General features: G+C 39.8%; 1 protein-coding gene across 1 annotated transcript in view; it reads left to right on the forward strand.

The window, feature by feature from the left end:
- The first annotated feature begins 6703 nt into the window (after nucleotides 1-6703).
- The window catches only part of ctnnal1 (catenin (cadherin-associated protein), alpha-like 1), a 319555-nt gene continuing 305406 nt past the window's right edge, over nucleotides 6704-20852 (forward strand). The window contains exon 1 of the mRNA XM_060825516.1: nucleotides 6704-6879. Within this exon, the coding sequence (XP_060681499.1) occupies nucleotides 6793-6879 (87 nt within the window). The 5' untranslated portion in view covers nucleotides 6704-6792. The remainder of the gene's footprint in view (nucleotides 6880-20852) is intronic.

Genomic DNA, 20852 nt, shown 5'->3' on the forward strand with positions numbered 1-20852 from the left:
GCTACCAAAGCCCTCCAGCTCCACACACGGTTTGTCCCTTGGTCCCTAATAGGCCTACTCATTCCCTGGTTCTCCTTTTCCTGTTGATGTACCTGTAGAATATCTTAAGATTCTCCCCAATATTGTCTGCCAACATTTTGTCATGCCTTTTCGCTGCTCTCCTAACTGCTTTTTTGAGTTAACACCTGTATTTTCTACATTCGTCTAGGGCCTCCATTGTTTTGCTCCTTTTGTTCCTGTTCTAGGTCTCTCTTTTCCTTTTTATCCAGTTCTGAATATTCCTAGACATCCAGGGTTCCCTGAACTTATTGCTCCTACATTTTATCCTAAGCAGAGCATGTTGAGCCTGCACTAACCACCACTGCCGCCTCCCAACCCAGTACCTTTTTGAATGTTTCCCATTATTCTGCTTTGATCTTACAGTCAAGTACATGTTCCCAGACTATTTTGGCCAGATTCTGCCTTATTTTAATAAAATCTGCCTTACTCACATTCAAAACCCTTTTTTGCCACGCATCTTTCTTGTTTTTCACACCAAATGTAAAATGTTGAGTGTTGTCATAATTACTACTAAAACCTTTCTCACTGCCACCTCCAAAATCTGTCCAACTTCATTCCCCAGAACTGGGTCCAGCACTGGTCTCTTGTAGGACCAGCTACATGTTGATATCAAAAGCTGTCCTGTGTACCTTTCAAGAAATCTGCTCATTCTAAACTCTCTATATTATAATTATCCTTATTAATATTGGATCTGTTGAAATCCCCTAATATAATTACCTTATTAATAGTTTTATACGCCTTAGTGAATTGACTGCATATAGATTCATATAGTGATAGAGTCATCCAGTCCAACCAGTCTGTGCCGACAACAGCCCCAAACTAAACTAGTTCCACTTGCCTGCCTTGGCTCATATCTCACTAAACATTTCTTATTCACCTACTTATTGAAATATCTTTTAAATATTGTAACTGTATCTACATCCACAAAAGAACAAGAACAAAGAGCAATACAGCACAGGAACATATTCTATCCACTCTTTCCTCATAGTAAAAATCCCCCATACAAGGCAACATCCTGGTAAACCTTTTCTGTACCCTCTCCAAAGCATCCACATCTTCTGGTAGTGTGGTGTCCAGAACTGTATGAAATATTCCAAGTGTGGCCTAACTAAAGTTCTGTAAAACTGCAGCATAACTTGACTACCCTTATACCCAATGCCTCTTCCAATGAAGGCAAGCATGCTATAGGCCATTTTCACTACCTTTTCTACCAATGCTGCCATCTTCAGTGATCTTGACCTATACACCCAGATCCCTCTGCATATCAGTACTCCTAAGGGTTCTGCCATTCGTTGTATAATTTCCACCTGTACTTGATCTTCCAAAATGCATCACTTCACATTTGTCCGGATTAAATTCCATCTGCCATTTTTATGCCTGTGCCTCCAATGGATTTATATCCTGCTGTATCCTCTAACAATCCTCCCCACTCATTCTACATATGAACCTCTCTGTGTAAAAAAATTGTCTCTCGTGACTTTTTAAAATCTTTCTCCTCTCACCTTAAAAATATGCCGAGTCTTGAAATCCCCCACCCTAAGGAAAAGACACCTGCCATTTACCATAATATACCCCTCATTATTTTATTAACTTCTATAAGGTAATCTCCCAACCTCCTATACACCAATGGGAAAAGTCCCAGTCTATCTCATCTCTCCTTCTAACTCAAACCCTTCATTCCCGGCATCATTTCTTCTGAACTCTCTTCAGCTTAATAATATCTTTCCTACAACAGGGAGACCAGTATTGCTCCACAATGATCACTGACTGTTTGGAAGTCTAGAAGACACTCTTGACAGTGTGACTTCCCCCATTTTATTCTTAGGTTCCACTCACAAAGCCTCATTTAACACCCCTCCCAGGATATCATCCCTCCTTACTGTAGTAACTGACTCTCTAACTAATAAGGCAACATCACTTTCACTTTTGTACCCTCCAATTTCTTGCCTGAAGATTTCATATCTTGGAATTTTCAGTTACCTGTCCTGCTCCTCTCTTAGTCACATCCCTGTAATGGTAACAACATCACATTTCCATTTGACAATCCATACTGTCAACTGATCTATGAATAGATCTAGCATTACAGTAGAGACCATTCAGCCTCACCTTAATCTCTTGAGACACAACATGAGCTGAACACACTCTGCCTTAGTTTTTTTTCTAAATTACGCTGTGCCGCTATTGAACATGAAATGTCATGACATTCAGGCTATGGACCAAGTATTAGTGTAGATTTAAAGCAGTTTTTGTCAGTGCAGAACTCAATGGACCAAAAGACCTCTTCTGTACGGTATGATTCGCTGTCAGCTATTATTTTCCAGGCCTGCTTAGTCTGGGTGAATGACCTCTACTGCCACTGTCTAGACTATAAAGAGCAGGACCCCCAGGTCACATAGTCGTGCCTTCTACAATCAAAGTCCAATGTTTGAAATCTCTTCCCTGAGGCTCTCTGTCTATCTGGCTCATTTTCCTCTTTTCGGACACACTTTAAAAAGTAACTCTTTGATTAAGTTTTTGGTTTCCTGTCCTAACACTTCTTTGTGACTTAATGTCAAATATACAATGGTCCTGTGAAATACTTATGGACATTTAAAGATGTTAATGAACTTGGAACATAGGACTTAGGAGCCAAAGTAGACTATTCAATCCTTTGGATAATCTAATTGCATTCTCAACTTCACCTTTCTAGCTTACCCCCATGACCCTTGACTTACTTATCTAAAATATCTAACCTACTTAGCTTTGACTATATTTGATAGATGACCCAGCCTTCACTACTTTCTGGGAAGACAATTTCATCTTTGTCTTATTTTTAAACTGTCTTCAATAATTCTAATTTCTCCACAAGTGTAAGAGTAATCCTTTGGTATTCACTCAATCAAGTTCCCCCAGGGTGTTTTGTGTCACAGCAGATCACCTCTTATTCATCCAAACTTCAATGGAGATGATCACAACTTGTCCAAACTTTCTTCCCAAGAATGAGACATATTAACCTTCTTTGATGCAAGGTTTGTGAAGGTTTGTAGCTCAGTTTGAGGTTTAGGGTGTAGGTTTGCTCGCTGAGCTGTAGGTTTGATATCCAGATGTTTCATTACCTGACTAGGTAACATCATCAGTGGTGACCTCCAAGTGAAGCAAAGCTGTTGTCTCCTGCTTTCTATTTATCTGTTTGTCCTGGATGGGGTTCCTGGGGTTTGTGGTGATGTCATTTCCTGTTGGTTTTCTGAGGGGTTGATAGATGGTATCTATATCTATGTGTTTGTTTATGGCGTTGTGGTTGGAGTGCCAGGCCTCTAGGAATTCTCTGGCATGTCTTTGCTTAGCCTGTCCCAGGTTATAGTCCAACAGGATTAATTGGAAGCACTAGCTTTCGGAATGCTGCTCCTTCATCAGGTGGTTGTGGAGGACACAATTGTAAGACACAGAATTTATAGCCAAGGTTTACTGTGTGATGTAACTGAAATTATACATTGAAAAATACCTTGATTGTTTGTTAAGTCTCTCATCTGTTAGAATGGTCATGATAGTTTCATTTCTTTCATATATAAATCACAAAACTTTTTTAAAAGTTACATTCTCAGGTTAACTGTAACAATTGGTGTCAGCCCAGATAAGATGTTGAAGGTGCTAGCCCCCTGTGTTCTGTTGTCTGTGCCATAATGTTTAGACTGATTCTAATCTAAAAATTGAGTTAATACAGTCTTACATGGATTCAGTTTTTGAGCAAAGTCCAAGGTAACTCTGCAAGTACAAATTCACCCCAAATCAAAAAGAACAATGTTGTCTGGTGAAGGAATCCAGACAAGGAGCAATAGTCATGGATTTATTGAAGAGTGGTCATGTTTGTAAACTACTGACCCAGAGACGCAGAGTGGCAATCCAGAAATACAAGTTAAAATGCCATCATGACTGGAGAATTTAAATTCAATTAAATAATTGCTCATATCAAGAATGGGGACCATAGATCTACAATATTGTTGTAAAAACCTATCTGTTCCTGGTTAAAAATCACACAACACCAGGTTATAGTCCAACAGGTTTAATTGGAAGCACACTAGCTTCCAATTAGGGCGGCACGGTGGCACAGTGGTTAGCACTGCTGCCTCACAGCGCCAGAGACCTGGGTTCAATTCCCGCCTCAGGCGACTGACTGTGTGGAGTTTGTGCGTTCTCCCCGTGTCTGCGTGGGTTTCCTCCGGGTGCTCCGGTTTCCTCCCACAGTCCAAAGATGTGCGGGTCAGGTGAATTGGCCATGCTAAATTGCCCGTAGTGTTAGGTAAGGGGTAAATGTAGGGGTATAGGTGGGTTGCGCTTCGGCGGGTCGGTGTGGACTTGTTGGGCCGAAGGGCCTGTTTCCACACTGTAAGTCTAATCTAATCTAAGCTTTCGGAGAGATGCTCCTTCATCAGGTAATATCTGTTCCTGAGCGTCATTAGACAAAGGAAATCTGCCACCCTCTGGTCTACTTGTGGCTCCACAGTAACATTCAACAAGATGGTTTGCCATTATATCCCCAATGACATTAAATGCCAGCCTTGACTGTGGCATGTGCATCTTGTAGATAAAGTTAAAGTAAGTGATGCAAGAGTGATTGCAAAGTCTAGTTGAAAATATGTAATTGTTAGGATCAAAATGGCTATGGAAGCAAGTGTGAGCAGTTTAATTTTAAGTTGTAATTAACTAAAACTGCAATAAGACTGAGATTAACAGATTTTCATTAGGCAAGGGTATCAAGGGATGTAGATCAAAATTGGTGAATGGAAATAAGATATAGATTAACCATGATCTATTGGAAGGGTGGAAAATCTAGAGGGGCTGAATGGCATATTTGCGTTCACATGATAGTAATTTTACAGGATTGGCTATGTTTGAGTACTGAGCCTAATTTTTAAAAAGTGGCTCTCTTTTGGCAAAGGCAAAACCTAAAATCACACAAAAGACCAGAAATATTGGACACATCTGACAGCATCTGTGGAGGTGGGAATACATAACTTACATTTCAGGTCTTTGATCTTCCAACAAATCTCCCCCATTCTACCTCATCCTTAGTGATTCCCACATTTCATGGAATACATTTTTCACTTATTTTTATTTAATGTACAGCACTCTTTTGCACACTTTCACCTTTGTTCAGCTTATTTTCTAATTTCCCAGCAGCCTTCTCAAACTCAATAATGCTTTTATTAGTTTGCTCTTACCTTCAAATTTGATCAACTGGAATTGAATCCATTCTGGATTTGTGAGGGTATTCCAATTATTCCAATAACACAGATATGAACATCAATTCTGCACATTATTTTATTGTGATATCGGATCATTCATATGTTTGACTGGGCACAACAAACATAATTGAAATTACTGGAGAAATTCAGCAAGTCTGGTGGCATCTGTAGAGAGAAAGCAGAGTAGAAGGCAGGAGGCTGGAAGAACACAGCAAACTAGGCAGCATCAGGAGGTGCAGATGTCAAAGTTTGGGGTGTAACCCTTCTTCAGGACTGGGGGCAGGGTGAAGTGGGGATAGGTGAAGAAAAGTAGTGTACGACCTGGTCAATGGGAGGAATGAATCCAGTTGGTGGCAGGGAGGGGCCGGGAAAGGAGTCGGAGAGGTGGAAGGAGGTTATTTGAAATTGGAGAACTCAGTGTTGAGTCCTCCCTCCAGGCTGGAGGGTGTCCAGCTGGAAGGTAAGGTGTTGTTTCTCCAATAGGCGCTGTGGTTTATTTTGACAATGTAAAGCAGAATTCAGTTCTGAAGCAGAGTCAAGTTAACTCTGCTTTCTCTCCACAGACGCTCTCAGATCTGCTGAGCTTTTCCAACAATTTCTGATTTGATTTCAGATTTCTAGCATCCGCAGTTCTTTTTTTAAATTTAAACCAATAGCCCCACAATAGTTCTGAGCCTTTTGACCGACAAAGTCTTGTAGTTGCATTGGTCGTCAGCGATCAAAAACCTAAGCTCAACACTGCAAAATTAACAAGACCAGATCACGTTTATGGGGGATGGAAGGACAGGAAAATATACTTCAGGCAAAAGAAAAGGGTAAATGGCAAATTGTAAGACCAACCTGAAAGCACAGAAACGAGGGCAGCTATGTTTCTAAACACATGGTTTAACTCAAAAACACAAACGGAGACAGGTTTAAGCTAAAACCACCCTCACCAAAAAAAATTAAGTTTTTTAAAAAGAAGTTTCCCATCTTTAGCAAGAAGTGTAAAGAACGAGTGGAAGGAGAAATGGTTTCCCGACTGACTTTGTGAGTAGCGTTTCTCAGGAACCCATGGACAGAGAGTGAAGTAACCATATGAGGCGGCATGCTTTGTTTTGTGGATGTGACCCGGAGTTGGTGTTAAAGTTGAGAATGGGATGCGGGGCACAGCATTGCAGCGATGCTGTGTGCTTGGGGCGGACACGAGATGGTTAGAGGTGCCAGGGTCACCGCCAGTGGCCGCCTCTGCTTCCTACCCACCGTCACACTGCAGCTCGCCAGTGAACTCAGTGGCATTTGCTGTTTTGAAACCACGTTTTAACTCGAAACATCGTATTTACTGCAATCAGAGCACCAGTGAAAACTCAAATCCTACAACCTCCCCCGCCTCCACACTTTCCAGAGCTCCTCCTACAGCCGGAAAGAGACGCATCTCCCTCTCTCCCGCCTCTCAGTCACTCCTGGAGAGGGAGAGGACAGGGATCCGCTCTGCATCTGCAGCCGTACCGGCGGCGGAGTCAGCGGCAACATGGCTACTTCCCACTGCAACACCGATCCCGGGCTGGAGATCAAAACCAGGTCGGTGGAGCAGACCCTCATCCCCCTGGTGACTCAGGTATGTGTGCTGGGAAAGGGAGAGCGAGAGAAGCGCTGACTGAGGTGAGAGGCAAACGGAGCAAAGGATCTCAGGGAAACGCAGAACGAAAGCCGGGCAGGAGACCCCTCCGGGTCAATGAGCAGATTCAGGTCTGCACACTGGAGAAGGGGACTTGGGATAACTGCCCGTTCACCCACCCTTCTCAAAAGTAGAGAGGGACTTCTGAAACCCCCCTCAAAGCAGATAGATCAATGAAACTGTAAAAGATCTGAGACTCCCAGAAAGCATGTGTAGAGAGCCACATTAAAGTGGCTTCCAGAGCGATGCAACTATTGAAGTCCTGGGACCCCAGAAGTATGGGTGCTCTGTGAAATTAATGGCATCTTTAAGCCTTGGGATTTCACAGTGTATTGGCGGGGTTTACCTACTTAACAAACTAATTCCCACACTGTTAGAAGGAGAGGTGGTTGGGGAAGGTGCCCTAAGCTGGATGACAGCCCCCTTTCCTATTGTGCCCTGCCCTGGGCCAGTCTGCAGCTCCGTTCAAGTCCCGCTCTCCATGCAGCAGGAGAGAGGATGGAGTGGTTATTTTATACAGAGGGAGCCGTTCTGACAGCACATTTGCAGCCGTCGAGAGGCCACACGCGAGCGTGCTGCCGCCCCACAGGGACATGTAGACACACAGGGAAAAGCACAGGCATGCAGCTCACAGAATGGAGCCAGTGTTTCACTGGAAAGTTCAAACTCAGTAACTTTCGGAGAGAGTAAATCGGTCTTTCACCGGAGAACAGGAGCGTATTGTTTCCCGTTTAACTTCCAAACCGAACAGAACTTCTTCATTACAAGTGATACGAGTTCACACCACAACGTCCCTAAATGTGTCCTCGGGCTTTCTGATTGCCCAGTCGGTGATCCGCCGGAGGATTTTCGCACGCACACACCACCCCGTAAAATCAACCAGCTCAGTTCAGCTCTGCAAGGCTGAGCTTTATCTCGCACCGGCAACTTTTGTGCGGGCAGGTGCTTGAAATTGAGCATGTGTTCATAATGCTTGTTTTGGACTTTAAGCATTTTATCCCACCTTTGTCTTAGTTGTCTTTTTTTTAATTTCAGCAAACCGCATAATCCTCTGATTGTGTGTATATAGTTAGGTAAAAGAATAGAGCTTGGGTTATTGAAGAAAAACTCTTTAAGGTCACCAAATATTATCTCATTGTGAATATATCAAAATTATACCGTATACATTCATAGACTTTTGAATTCTGATTTAATTTGTTGCAACATTAATTTAATTTTCATGATGTTGCTTGAATAATTGCATATGTATTTAAAATACATATGTTCTGAGCAACGCATGAGAAAGTGGATCTAGCCAAATGGATTTATGACATTTGATATACATGCTATCTAAACATCACGTTTGCAATGCATGTAAAGGTTTACTTCCTTTTCCAAATTAAACTTTCTGAAAAATGTTGCTGTTAGGTTAATGGCACTCTGTGTTATTGATGTGCACATATTACAGTGACTTGAGGCACAGCGGAATGTGAACATTCAAAACTTGCTATCCAAGTGGTGCTACTGCACTATTAGCTTTGCCAAAACATCATCTCATTATCTAGCTCATCATTAAATTGCATCAGATAGCACAAAATTCTCATACTCCTGTGGATTTTAGAATCAGCCAGACACAAATTTGTCTTGGCCATTTCAATCTGTTTGTGGTAGGTGTTAACCATGATCAATCTACTTCTTTAGCAGTGAAAATGGACTATTTCAAGTGTGGAGTTTTATTCATTCAGATTTTCATTGTTGAAGAAAATGTAAAACTTAAATCAACTGATACTTTTCCTTTTTTGTGTTCCTATCTCTATCCATTTTTATTTCTCTCTTTTTATATTTCTTTTGCTGTATCTAATTTCCTCATTCTAACATTTACATGCATTTGAGTATTTGCACTGTGAATTTCATTACCTTTCATTCTGACTGGATCATAGGACATATCATATCAGCCAGGTCCAAGATGCTTTGCTGTAGTTTTATCAGTACTTACAGTAACTGGCTACCCAAATTTTAAAAAACCCAAATGTTTAAGAACAAATCTCATGATTGACAGTTACTTTATACATACTCTGGTACAGCAAAATCTAGCCCTAATGGGACAGAAAATGCTTGCATAAGGTTCACGAATAATTTTTAAAAATTTGAGATTAGTTTGAGATAAGTATGAATATTTGGCTATTTTGAGGAAAGTTTCTGACTTACTATTTTATAATACATAGAAGGAACATTTATGTTGGGGTTGGGAAGGGAAGAGAAGAAAGAGGTCAGTGAGAAAAAAACAAATATTTAGAACTTGGAGTTTATATCGTGGTTGATCGTGAAGAGCTTGGTCTTTTGGAAGAACTTTGATTTTTTTTCTTTAGGCCTGTTGTTTTAAATGCAATTTTATTTCAACCAATACTGCCATTGGAAGAAAGAATTTGCCCTGTATTCACTCACACAAATTTGCACTGTTAAAAGTTGTAATCACAATATAAAGAGTTTTGTTTCAACAAACCATTTGTAGTTGTATCATGAAAACAACTTAATTTATCTTGTTATTAAAAATGAGTGTCTCCATTTATTTTCCACATAACAGCAGTGAGTTTTCCATTACTTAGCCTTGGTCCAGCCTGAAGACTTATTAATGTCACACCAAGATGATTTATAGTACTTTGAGTACTACTAAAATTTGCAGCTGCTGCAGGACATCTTGCTGTGTTTTAAGATGCACAATGAGGCATGATGATGAGATTTGTGTTGTGATGTTCTCATTATACCATAGTGTTGAAAATGACAAACAGATGCCAATGTTGCCTAGAAACATTGAACATTGTCATGATGGTTCTTCATGCATCAACACTGCTAGCAGTTCCTAAGGTGTACTTGGTGACAGTTTTTACATTTGATGATTAGTTTGACAGGATTATTCTCAAAGGCTTTTCATTTAAACAGCAACAAGAATATATGCTTCAATTTGGACTGGTAGCGCCACACTTTCCAAATGCATGCTTTCATGCATTGTGCATTATTGCTTTTTGATTCCATGTCTCACTAACGTATTTTTGACATTTACTGTGGAATCAATTTCAAATCAGGAATTTCAAATATGTTAAAATTAACTCACTGGCTCTTATCCCCCACTTGCAATGAATTGCATCTCCTAGAGCATTTACACACATCTAGAGGACACAAAAAACAAAATTCTGAAACTGTTACTCTAATTGAGTGTAATAGGCTGGTCAATCACAGTGTTCAATACTGATCTAATATAATTTGAATTTAAATCTGTTTATTCCAGAATAACGTCCTTAATATAAACTGTTACACTTGAGAGAAAACTCTCCATATACACATTAATCTCGGGAGAATGAGGATTGGGTGGTGCTCAATGTTATTATGATCTGGAATTCATGCCCTAACAAGGTGACAGAAGCACATGTAGCAGCTGTAACTTTCAAAAGAGAATTGGCCGTATACTCCAACAAAATTTTCAAAACCATGGGAGAAAAGCAGTGGAATAGGATCAACAGGATAGATCTTTGAAAAGAGCCAGCATAGACAGCTTGGGGTCAAAATTGCCACCTCCTTTGCTCAGTAATATGTTTCACTCTGGTTGTGTTGTGCTTACTGTAGATAATGCATGTTTATAACATAGCTTTCTTGACATATTAATAGAAATTTGTAATACTGTTTTTGAACTTATTTAATGCATGAATTACTTTGATTTTTATATTACTTTTAATTATCTGTTTAAAATAGTATTTGGTGAGACGTTGTTCTGCTTAACCTCTGCAGTTCAAAATGGTCAGTATCACATTCCAAATGTCAAACTGTTGGATTACGTACAATACAAACAAATGAAACCACTGTTTAATGTAACAAAATGAGAATTTTCAACTTTGCAAGTCTAAAGCTCCTGGTTACCACATTCTCTGAAGAAGTGTCTATATACAAGCCTGAATTAGCAGCCCTCTTGCTTCTGGATTAGAAGGTTGAGCATTTGTGTAGTAATCCAGTTTAGAATGATATTCCAATGCTTGAGTAAGGAAATACTAACTTGTCAAAAGTTTTGAACTGAGTTGTTTGTAAGAAGCCAAGAGTTGTTAGACGATGGAATTCACTTCTCCCGAAAGAAGTGGAGGCTGGTTCATCGAATATAATCAAGGTTGAATAACAGATTTTTGCATGATAGGGAATTCGATGGTTATGAGGGATGCACAAGAAAGTGAAGTTGAGGTGACAGTCAGATCAGCTAGAAATGTACTGTGCTGATATTATGGCTTTAAGTGCTGTACTTTGTCCATTTTTTAATAAGAGAGTATTTGAGACATAGGCACTGAGCTGTCTCTTCCAGTCCAGTAAGGTCAACAGATTGTGAGGTCCTGGGGTTCTTTAAAAAATGTTAGAACAATAGAAGCAGCATTAATGCATGGAGTCAGGCTCTCACAGAATTAGGGTTTTAATTTAGCTTTCAGTACTTGTTGGGGGTTTGAAGCTGATTGTGGAAGCTGATACATATCTCTCTGCTTCACTAAAAGCTTGGATTCTCTCTGCTGCCAGAATTGACTGTGAGACAATCTGTTTCACTGACTTTGTCTTTGCCAAGTGTGTGTTATTGGAATATTACTACGCTGGAACAGTTGCTGTTTAGTAGTTAAATACTCTATTATTCTGTTAAGTTTTCCAATAGAGAGTTAACGTTAGACAAATTCTTCTTTCTTTAGTTTGTATTTTAAATGAGGATAAGAATAAAGTATATTTTGTTTAAAGCCGAGTAGTGTAACTAACTGAATTACATCTGGAACACAGTACCTTATACTTGCGTCGAAATAAGATACAAGTTAGGGTTTAGGCTATCTCCTTGGATATATCTGGAGGGGGTTTGATCTGGTCCGTAACAGTAACAAAAGGTAGACCAGGCCTGAGTGGCTGAATAATTTCTTCCCACTATTTCTTGTGCTCTTCTGTAAATTCTGGGGCACAGACCCAATCTACTCAGCCCTCTCATCATGGGCCAAAGCTGTCACAGGAATAAATCTTGTGAAACCTTCAATGTGTTTCCTCCTGCAAATTCTCCTTCCTTGGATATGAAAACCCGAACTGTATATGGTACTTAGGAATGCTCTCAAAATATGATTGTAGCAAAGCTATCTTGCTTTTTATGCTAATCCCTTTATACTAAAGGTCAACATGTCACGGAGTCTCCTAATTGTCTTTTGCATCTGCTACCAATTTTCTACATTTCTTCTGAGTGCAGCTAAATCTCACTGAACATTGACATTTCAAAAATGTCTGTTCTGCCAAAATGAGTAAACTCACTTTTCCCCAGATTTGGTATTGTTACAGCAAGTTTAATTGGAGAATTGTGATTGAGTTGATGGTTGTCCATGGAGCTAAGATTCGACTGACACAAGAAGAGTTTAGCATTTACGACTTGCTGGTTGTGCCGGCAACATCAAAGAATTCTGTAATAGCTCCCTGTTTAGTGTCAGTCCCAGATTTCTATAGTGGAACCTTACATTTTCTTTTTTTGGGAAGCTCTTTGTCTGGTAGTACCAGTTTACTGGAACAACCCCTTATAGGTGGAACAAATGCAATAATTGAAACATGAAGTGCGACCATTTCCACCCTGTACAGTTGTCGCATTTGCACAACCACTGGAGTGAAATTTAAGACATCTGCAATTCTATATTTGTTTCTGTTGCCCCCCTATTTCTTAAGTAGAAAATATGCTGGCTGCAGTCATAGCAGCCCCAAAACTGCAGTTGTCTAATAAGATTATACTTCAACTTTTTTGTGGCCTGGATCTTCTGTTCTCTGGAAGTCAGGTTTAGACTTGGGTTGAAAGATATGCTTCTGGACTTCTTGGGTGACTTCATACATTGACGATGCAGTAGTTGTTCAGGATGCATAAACTGTCAAAGGATAGTGGATATGTTAAACTATTTGACAAAGTTCACAACTTTTAGCTGGAGGCAGAGATTCTGGAGTGTTCTGACTAATGAGCCTTAATAGTTAGACATGAAATAGTAGAGCATTTTCTAATTCTTTTAATTTTTCTTGGGCTTCCTGGCTAACTATAATACTGATAATTCCTTAATGAAGTGACTACATATTTTTACTTTATGGACATTGGGCATTGCCAAATACTTGAAAGTAAAAGGAGAGTTTTTTGCCAATTGGGATTGTTGATATTCACTTTAGCTACACAACGTTGTTACTTTTGTGATGTAGTGAGATGGCTAAACTGCTTAATGACAGCCTTCAGACTTGTCCAGCTGCACTTTTGTAACAGGTCTGAGAATGCAGTGTGCCAGAACATGTAGAAGCTCACAAGCAAGAGGCACTTTCTTTTTCTCTCTGTGAGTAGCTAAGGACCAAAAACCTGAAAGCTCTTAAAGAAAGAATTCCACGAAAGGGCCTAGGTCCAGCTGATTGACCATTGCTCGGCAGGCTGCATGATGTGAGAAAAAACTTACCTCACCCTTGTAGACTAGATTTTTCCCCGTTTTTCTACCCATAATATTTGTGTCAAATGGTCTGTTTTTGTTTGTCTTATTTGTGACTAAATGAAAATGTGTGCTTTGGGGTTTTCAGTCACAGCTTAATTCACATTATGGTAAATTAGTAATTTTTCCCCATTTTGTTAGGCAATAAGTTTGGTCAATAAATAGTTATTTTCCTGTTGTTGAAACTTGATGTGAATTATGTTTGTCCTGAATAACTACTTGTCAGGCTATTTGATCATTTTGATGGCTTAATTGGGTTTTTATAGATTTGTGGTGGGATGAGGAATCACAGGGCTCACTTATTGGTGTGTATCTCCCAATTGACTGATGATGACACCATGGATACCCATTTAAACACACAGACACACACACACACACACATACCTGCTTTGCCCAAAGTGACTCTAATCCACGAACACCTTACCAAACTCTCACTTACTTATTTGCACCCCCTCACCCACCTACAACCCTACCCCCCTCAATCCACCCACCACCACTTGCCATCCTGCAGCCTCAACCCATCCACTTGCTGCTCTTTCCCCTCACTGAGGTGGAACCTTATCCCCCCCAATTATTTGACACCCTACACACCATTCACCTGCCGCATTTAGCTTCTCTAAATAGTTGTCAAAGTAGCTTCAGGACTTTAAAACTACATTCATATTGGAATATGGTGGGAATTGCTGCAAAAGGGTTCTTGCAACATTCCACTCTGATCCTGCCTGTGAGATTTGCTGCACTGCCTCTGTTCTGATGAATCCTGCATTGGAAATCTGGCAAGTAAAGTTTTGGGAAGGTAAATTTGTGATAACTTGTCTGACCTGGGTTAAAAATCACACAACACCAGGTTATAGTCCAACAGGTTTAATTGGAAGCACACTAGCTTTCGGAGCTATAACCTGTTGGAGTATAACCTGGTGTTGTGTGATTTTTAACTTTGTACACCCCAGTCCAACACCGGCATCTCCAAATCATGTCTGATCTGGGTTAGCATTCGGGATTCCAACCTACATTCAAAACAAGATCACTTGAAAGTGAAACCGAGTTTTGTTTCAGATTTTGTTGATGATTTTTCTTTATTAATAGTGATGCAGAATATGAAGTTTTCACACAGTTCTCTTGAAGAGTAATGGATGCATTGTCATTAACTGGAACTTGCAACAGGATCTTTACAACTTTGAACAGAGCCTTTGACATGTACAAATAAGCAGACTTTGCAATCATAATATTTTCAGACAAAAATGCTCAATCAGATTTCACGTTTTTGATGGAGAATGTAGGAATATTCTGACTACATACTCCTAAATATTTTGCTCACATGCAGTAAGGTGCTTTGTCTGTATTTTTTTCCCAGAGCAACACATTCTCCTTGTTTCTATCATTTTGAACTGTAATTTGTCTGAAAGTTGGTGATGGGTTGTTGGACTGTTTAGAATTTGATAACGGGTTTGCACTAAGTGGGGCGCAGGAGCCTGTCATCAAATCTTGAAAAGCTCATACATCACCACTCCGCTTCATCATTTGCAAACTGCAATGTAGTCAGTTCAAAAAGTGGCTAAAAGAAGAGTTGACTAATTTTTAAAAATTATAATTTTGCTGGTAATAAAGAATAATGGACTGTTTATGTCTCTGCTGTATTTTGAGATCCCATGCATGATGTACACAAGAATTTGCAAGATGTCTGTCGGCTTTTAGTGAAATTTCCATCTCTCCTATAGGATCCACTGGCTAGGCTGAATTCATCGCTGCAGCCTAGTTGTTCTAAATAGTATTCCCCATTACTTTCTGCAACTATAATGGTGACGGTACTCCCATAAAATATTGACATGATTATCACAAAGGAAAAATTCATTTTAGTATGGATTATCATAGTAAATAGAAGCAAGATAGAACATACCAATTCAACCATCTAGGAAGCACAGTTACATCTGATGTCAAAGGTACCAAAATAGAAAAAAAATTCTAAAAATTGCTAGCTGAAATTTTTAAGTAACAATCTGAGTATGCAAATGTCTGGTCTGGTCAGGAATGAATTGTGGATGTGAAGCTTAAAACATGAGAAGGAGAAAAAAGATTTGAAGTTTGTTGCCATTGAAGGACTCTTAAGTGTAAACTGGGTGGAGAAAATTACTAATGGAGAAGTATTGAATGGGGTTGGGAGAACTGAAAGAGCTGGGGAACTCTGATCAAAAGGATCAAATGGAGTTCTTTGCACATATTTATCTGTAAAAGGGTAAGAGTACTTAAGAAATACCAGAAGGATTAATAGAACAAGAGGCCACCAGTGAAGGAAGCAGATAGACAAGATTAAGTACTAGTTTAATCAGAACGCCAACATGAGGTCATCTGTTGCTATGATTGGAAAGTTTGGAAGACTATGACTGCTGTCAGGTTCAATGATGACTGCCATAATGAGGTTGTCCTGATATTTCCACTGTCCTGATTCAGTGTCAGAATTCTAACAATAGGTTAGAAAACAGATGCGGTTTGAATTGAGTGTAGGGCTGGTGTTCCTTTGAAGTGTTTTGAGTTCCTGACTGGCATGAGAGAGGGATGAAGATTGAGAAGCTGAACAACTGTTTGAACTTCATGCTCTGTGTTTATATTCATCAAAGCAATTGTGAATATTCCATTGCACCCTTAACTTGTATCTTGTAAGGCTTTATCAATATAACTCACTTGTCACCGAGAACCCAGCTTCTGGGTTGCAGTGGCTGATCCATTTAGACACTTAGTTTGTGATGATCCTCTGAATTTTAATGATGTGTGATTAAGCGCCAGTGGTGCAGTTGAAGTTCAGATGTTGATCTCTTGGCTTTCTCTGCTTGGAGAAGGCTGTTTCCTTTTCAAAAGTGACAGAATAATTGCCTTTCACTTGTATATTTGATGTTATTGCTGTAGGTAGGCAGAGTCGATTTAATTATCCGAAGAATTGTTAATCGGGATGTTGTCTGTTTAAAAATAAATTCACTCATGATCTCATTACTAAAGGAAGGCAACTGAAGTACTGCAGCTGAAGCTGGTTTGGCCAAGAATGCGTTATTAAGGATGTCCATCAGCAATGCTCCAAGTCCAGAGCTGGGATGATTACTTCCAATAGTTGTGCCACTGGAGAATTTTTCCCCATGATCCCCAATGACTGCCAGTTGACCACGGCTCAATTTTAATGTCAAGAGCGGCTATTTTTTTCTTCTCCATGTCCACCCCTTGCTTCCATGCCTGAATTCTCACTGTGATTACATACGGAGTGTAATATTTCTGACAGTCTGAATAAAGAGGTTGTTGCCAAGCTGGTGTTATTAATCTGAGATAACCACTTTGAATAGAAGGTTGTGTTTTAGATCAATACTTCAGTTATTAAGATAATGTGTACTCTTCTTTAATGAAGTGAGAAGCCGAAGCATTCATTATTTGGTCAGAGGAGATAACAGAATGTTGTCACGTGGAAAATAATAATTTAAAATGCTTTGAACTCCTATTTGATGAATAGTCTGTGTATCTTTTATATTGCATGCTGATTATCAAAAGATAAATTTTCAGTTTTGTTTCAAAGTGTTAAGTAAAATGGAGTGGAACAAAATAATGGTTAGAAATTCAGGACGTTGTCACTTAATGTCCGTCTTCAACAAAATCTTTTAATTCAAACCTTTTCAAATTCCTGGTTTAAGATATGTTACTTCAGCCCATTTATTATTTGCTATGCAGCACAAGTGGAAGCTATTTCAGTAAAAGTTAATATGTTACAAAATAATTTCTTGCTCTGTATGATTTGTGAAAGTTGTCAGATTCTGTCAAAAGATATACTCGAAGATTCAGAGGCTTCTTGTTGCAGTTTCCAAGTAAATGTTAGCTTTTTATCAGGAGACATTTTGTCTGTCTTTAGTTTCTTGTCATCTTTGCATAGTATGTCCTTGGGATGTGAACAATTCTGTATAAATGTAAATTATTTCATTTTATGTTCTTTCTCTTACAAATATATAAGCAATTTCTTTTTTGTTATCTGAGACTCTAATGGCCAAAATCTTGAATATCTGAACCACACTGGTGGGGAGTTTTTTGTTTGGATAATCAAATGTTCGGATAACACAGTTCAGCCAAGCTTTGGGACCTTGTGACCTTGCTTGGATAATCCAAAATTCGGATAATCAATGTTCGAATAATCGAGGTTCCTCTGTAGTCCTTGAGAAAAGGCATGGGGAATCTCAACAGTAAGCTGCAGTCCATTCAATGTAGCATGATTTCAACTTGTGTCCATTGCTAGCTGTGCTGCTGTTTGGCTCCATGCATTGGCTGTCATCTGGGAGCTTAATGATTTTGGATTTTTCATTGTAACTGTATCAATAGAAAGCAGGAATTTTCAGCATTGCTTCACATGAGGCCCACTGAAGATGTTACCTAGTAAGGTAACAAAACGTCTGGAAATGAACCTCCAAGCTCAGTGAGCAAACCTACATCCAAAACTGTATCAAATTGGGGAACCTTGTCTGAGGTGGTAACAGCACCCAAATCTCACAAGTAGCACACATTGCCAGCTAGTCAACCATGACAGCTAGACCACTCAAATATATTGCAAAACACTCACTGATGCATTTCTCTCTCTCGCAAAAGAAGGTTCTATACAATTGAAGGCAGTTGAAACTGTCAAGGTGGAGAAGGCATTCTTGTATTCTCTAACCAAGTGGAGGGGTCCATGCTGGCTCTTACTAGAAGTGACATTGCAGTTATGGCTGTCGACATGGCTTGATACATTGAGGATCGATACATTGTGAAGATCTTTCTGGGTTGGCTTCAATGCTGTCATTTTCTTACCTCCTAGTTCACTCAGGTTGTGGGATATTAGAGGACTGAGAGCCATTGTACAAGGCAATGACTGCAGTGTGCTACTCATCATCTATATTGATGTGTCTAGGATAGTGTGTAAGCATTTTGTATGGCTGCTCTCTGCAAATAATGAAATTGTGCTTCTAAACCTAGATGTAGCCCAAGAGCAGGAATGCTATCATATTTTCCTGGTGATCTTCACTATAACCCTTCCGTTAACTTGGTCTTTTTTGTAAACTTTTTTGGTTACAGAGTGTGCAATTCAGCAGTCAGAGTGAGACCAAGATGCTTGGGATAATGTTTGAATATTTATTCTTCACTGGCTTGTCACAAAAGGAGAGTTTGCAGGTAGATAGTTGCCTGATAAGGTGGAAAGCAATGACTGTGGACTGAGTTGGTTAGGATGTGGAAGAAGATGAAGAAGATTTAACACTTTGTGGCTCCCAGCTTGGATTCTGATGCTGCACAGAACTTAAAGGGTTGAGGTCAAAAATACACATGGTGAGACGTTAGACACAGGGCATTGCAGCCTGGGAAGGGGAACATTAGGGTGTAGGGTCACCAGAGTTGGGGAAATCATATGTATGTTCTGCTGCAGAGGACTCTGGTGAGGAATTAGGACCAGACTATGGAAGCTGATGTGTGTTTACACTAAGATGCATGACGAATTGAGAAGCCTACCAGACTGCCTTTGTGCGCTGTCCGGCAGTAATTCAGTGTTGATCTTGAATCCTATGATCACCTCCATGAGAGAGACTGACGAATTCAGCTATGAAACATTGTTAATTGGCTGTGCTTGAATTGAAGCTCAAGTACTTTCCAACAACACTTTGTGTGCTGTAGTGAAATTTCAGACTGAAATCATGCCTGATCAGCACCAGAGACCTGGGTTCAATTCACGCCTCAGGTGACTGACTGTGTGGAGTTTGTGCGTTCTCCCTGTGTCTGCGTGGGTTTCCTCCGGGTGCTCCGGTTTCCTCCCACAGTCCAAAGATGTGCGGGTCAGGTGAATTGGCCATGCTAAATTGCCCATAGTGTTAGGTAAGGGGTAAATGTAGGGGTATGGGTGGGTTGCGCTTCGGCGGGTCGGTGTGGACTTGTTGGGCCGAAGGGCCTGTTTCCACACTGTAAGTAATCTAATCTAAATACCTGTGTTTAAAGAAGCTTGCAGAATGTCTTCGTTGTCTAGCAAACTGTCCTGCAACAAAGTCCTAGGACTACTGAGGTCTGATCTCAGAAGTGACAGTGAGTCCATGGATTAGAGCCTACTGTGCTTACTCTCTCTGAATGAATGATAAATTACATAAATTCACTCCTTCCCATTAGCCAGTGCCATGCTTGCTGATCAGTCAGCTAGCCTGTTGCTGCCCATGCTGAGGTGTTTCTGTTTATATCTCGAACCAGTTTTGCTCAAGGTTGTGTACCAAGGCCATCTTTCTAAAGATCTGAGAAGAATGTCTCCAGCATCTCAGAGGCTCCTGGAAGTCAGAGGCTTAGAGAGTAAAGAAAGCGAAGAAAGCTTGGGAGACGCTCTCAACATTCAGTACTGCTGAAAACCCAGAGGTGTACAAACAGTGTGGGGTTGAAATTTTTAAAAAAATTACAAAGCAAAGTGGGCACGTAAAATACTGGCAAATAAATGCAAGAAAAAACCAGCAATACTTTAACAACACAGGACATAAAATGCAGGAATATAACTCCTAAATATGTAGAGCCTATTGGAGACCTAAAGGGTAATCGGAGTGTTGAAGGGTTATGTGCAGATTTCCTTCTCAATGAAAACTTCATGTCATTTCACAAATGGGAGGGATAATTCTGACATTGTAATCTGGAAGGAATATTAGTCAGAATATCAGATAAAATTAATACAGTAAGAATAAATATTAAAAGGTATCATCTTTGAAAGTGAACATGTCCCCAGAATTGGGTGAGATGTATTCTTAATTGCTGAGGGAAGCACAAGGTGAAATAGCAGAGATCCTGACAGTCATTTTGCACTCTTCTCTGGTTCCAGACTTTAGGCTTGATCTCAGAAGGGTAGCTAATGTTATACCATTGTTTAAAAAGGGATAGACTAAGTAATCATGGGCCAGTCAACCTAAACTGAACAGTGGGGAAATAGTTGTTGCTCAGATAAAATTTCATTTAAAAATTCACTGATGAAAGTCAGCATGATTTATTTTTAAATGAAGGTCATGCCTAATTAATCATTGAAATGTTTGAGGATGTAACAAGGTGAGTCATTAAGGGTAATTCATTTGATGTGGTGGACATGGATTTTAGTAAGGCTCTAGGTAAGGTCTTGCATAACAGACTAGTCACTGAAAGTAAAAGCCTGTGGGATTGAAGACTAAGTGGCAAGTTGGATGCAGAATTGTTCCAGGCAGAAAATACAAATGGTAGTGGTCAGTGGGTGTTATTACAGACTGTGTTTCTGCTACCTTTCACAGGGCTTGATACTGGGTCCTTTCCTTTTTATGGCATACATAAATGATTTTGATAGTGTAAAACTATGATTAAGAAGTTTGCAGACCATACTAAAATTACAGGAAAATAACGTTGGATTAATCAAGTGAGCAGAACAATGGCAAAATGGAGTTCAGTTCTAGAGAAGTA

This window comes from Hemiscyllium ocellatum, chromosome 5, assembly GCF_020745735.1.
Source record: "Hemiscyllium ocellatum isolate sHemOce1 chromosome 5, sHemOce1.pat.X.cur, whole genome shotgun sequence".
Lineage (NCBI taxonomy): Eukaryota > Metazoa > Chordata > Chondrichthyes > Orectolobiformes > Hemiscylliidae > Hemiscyllium > Hemiscyllium ocellatum.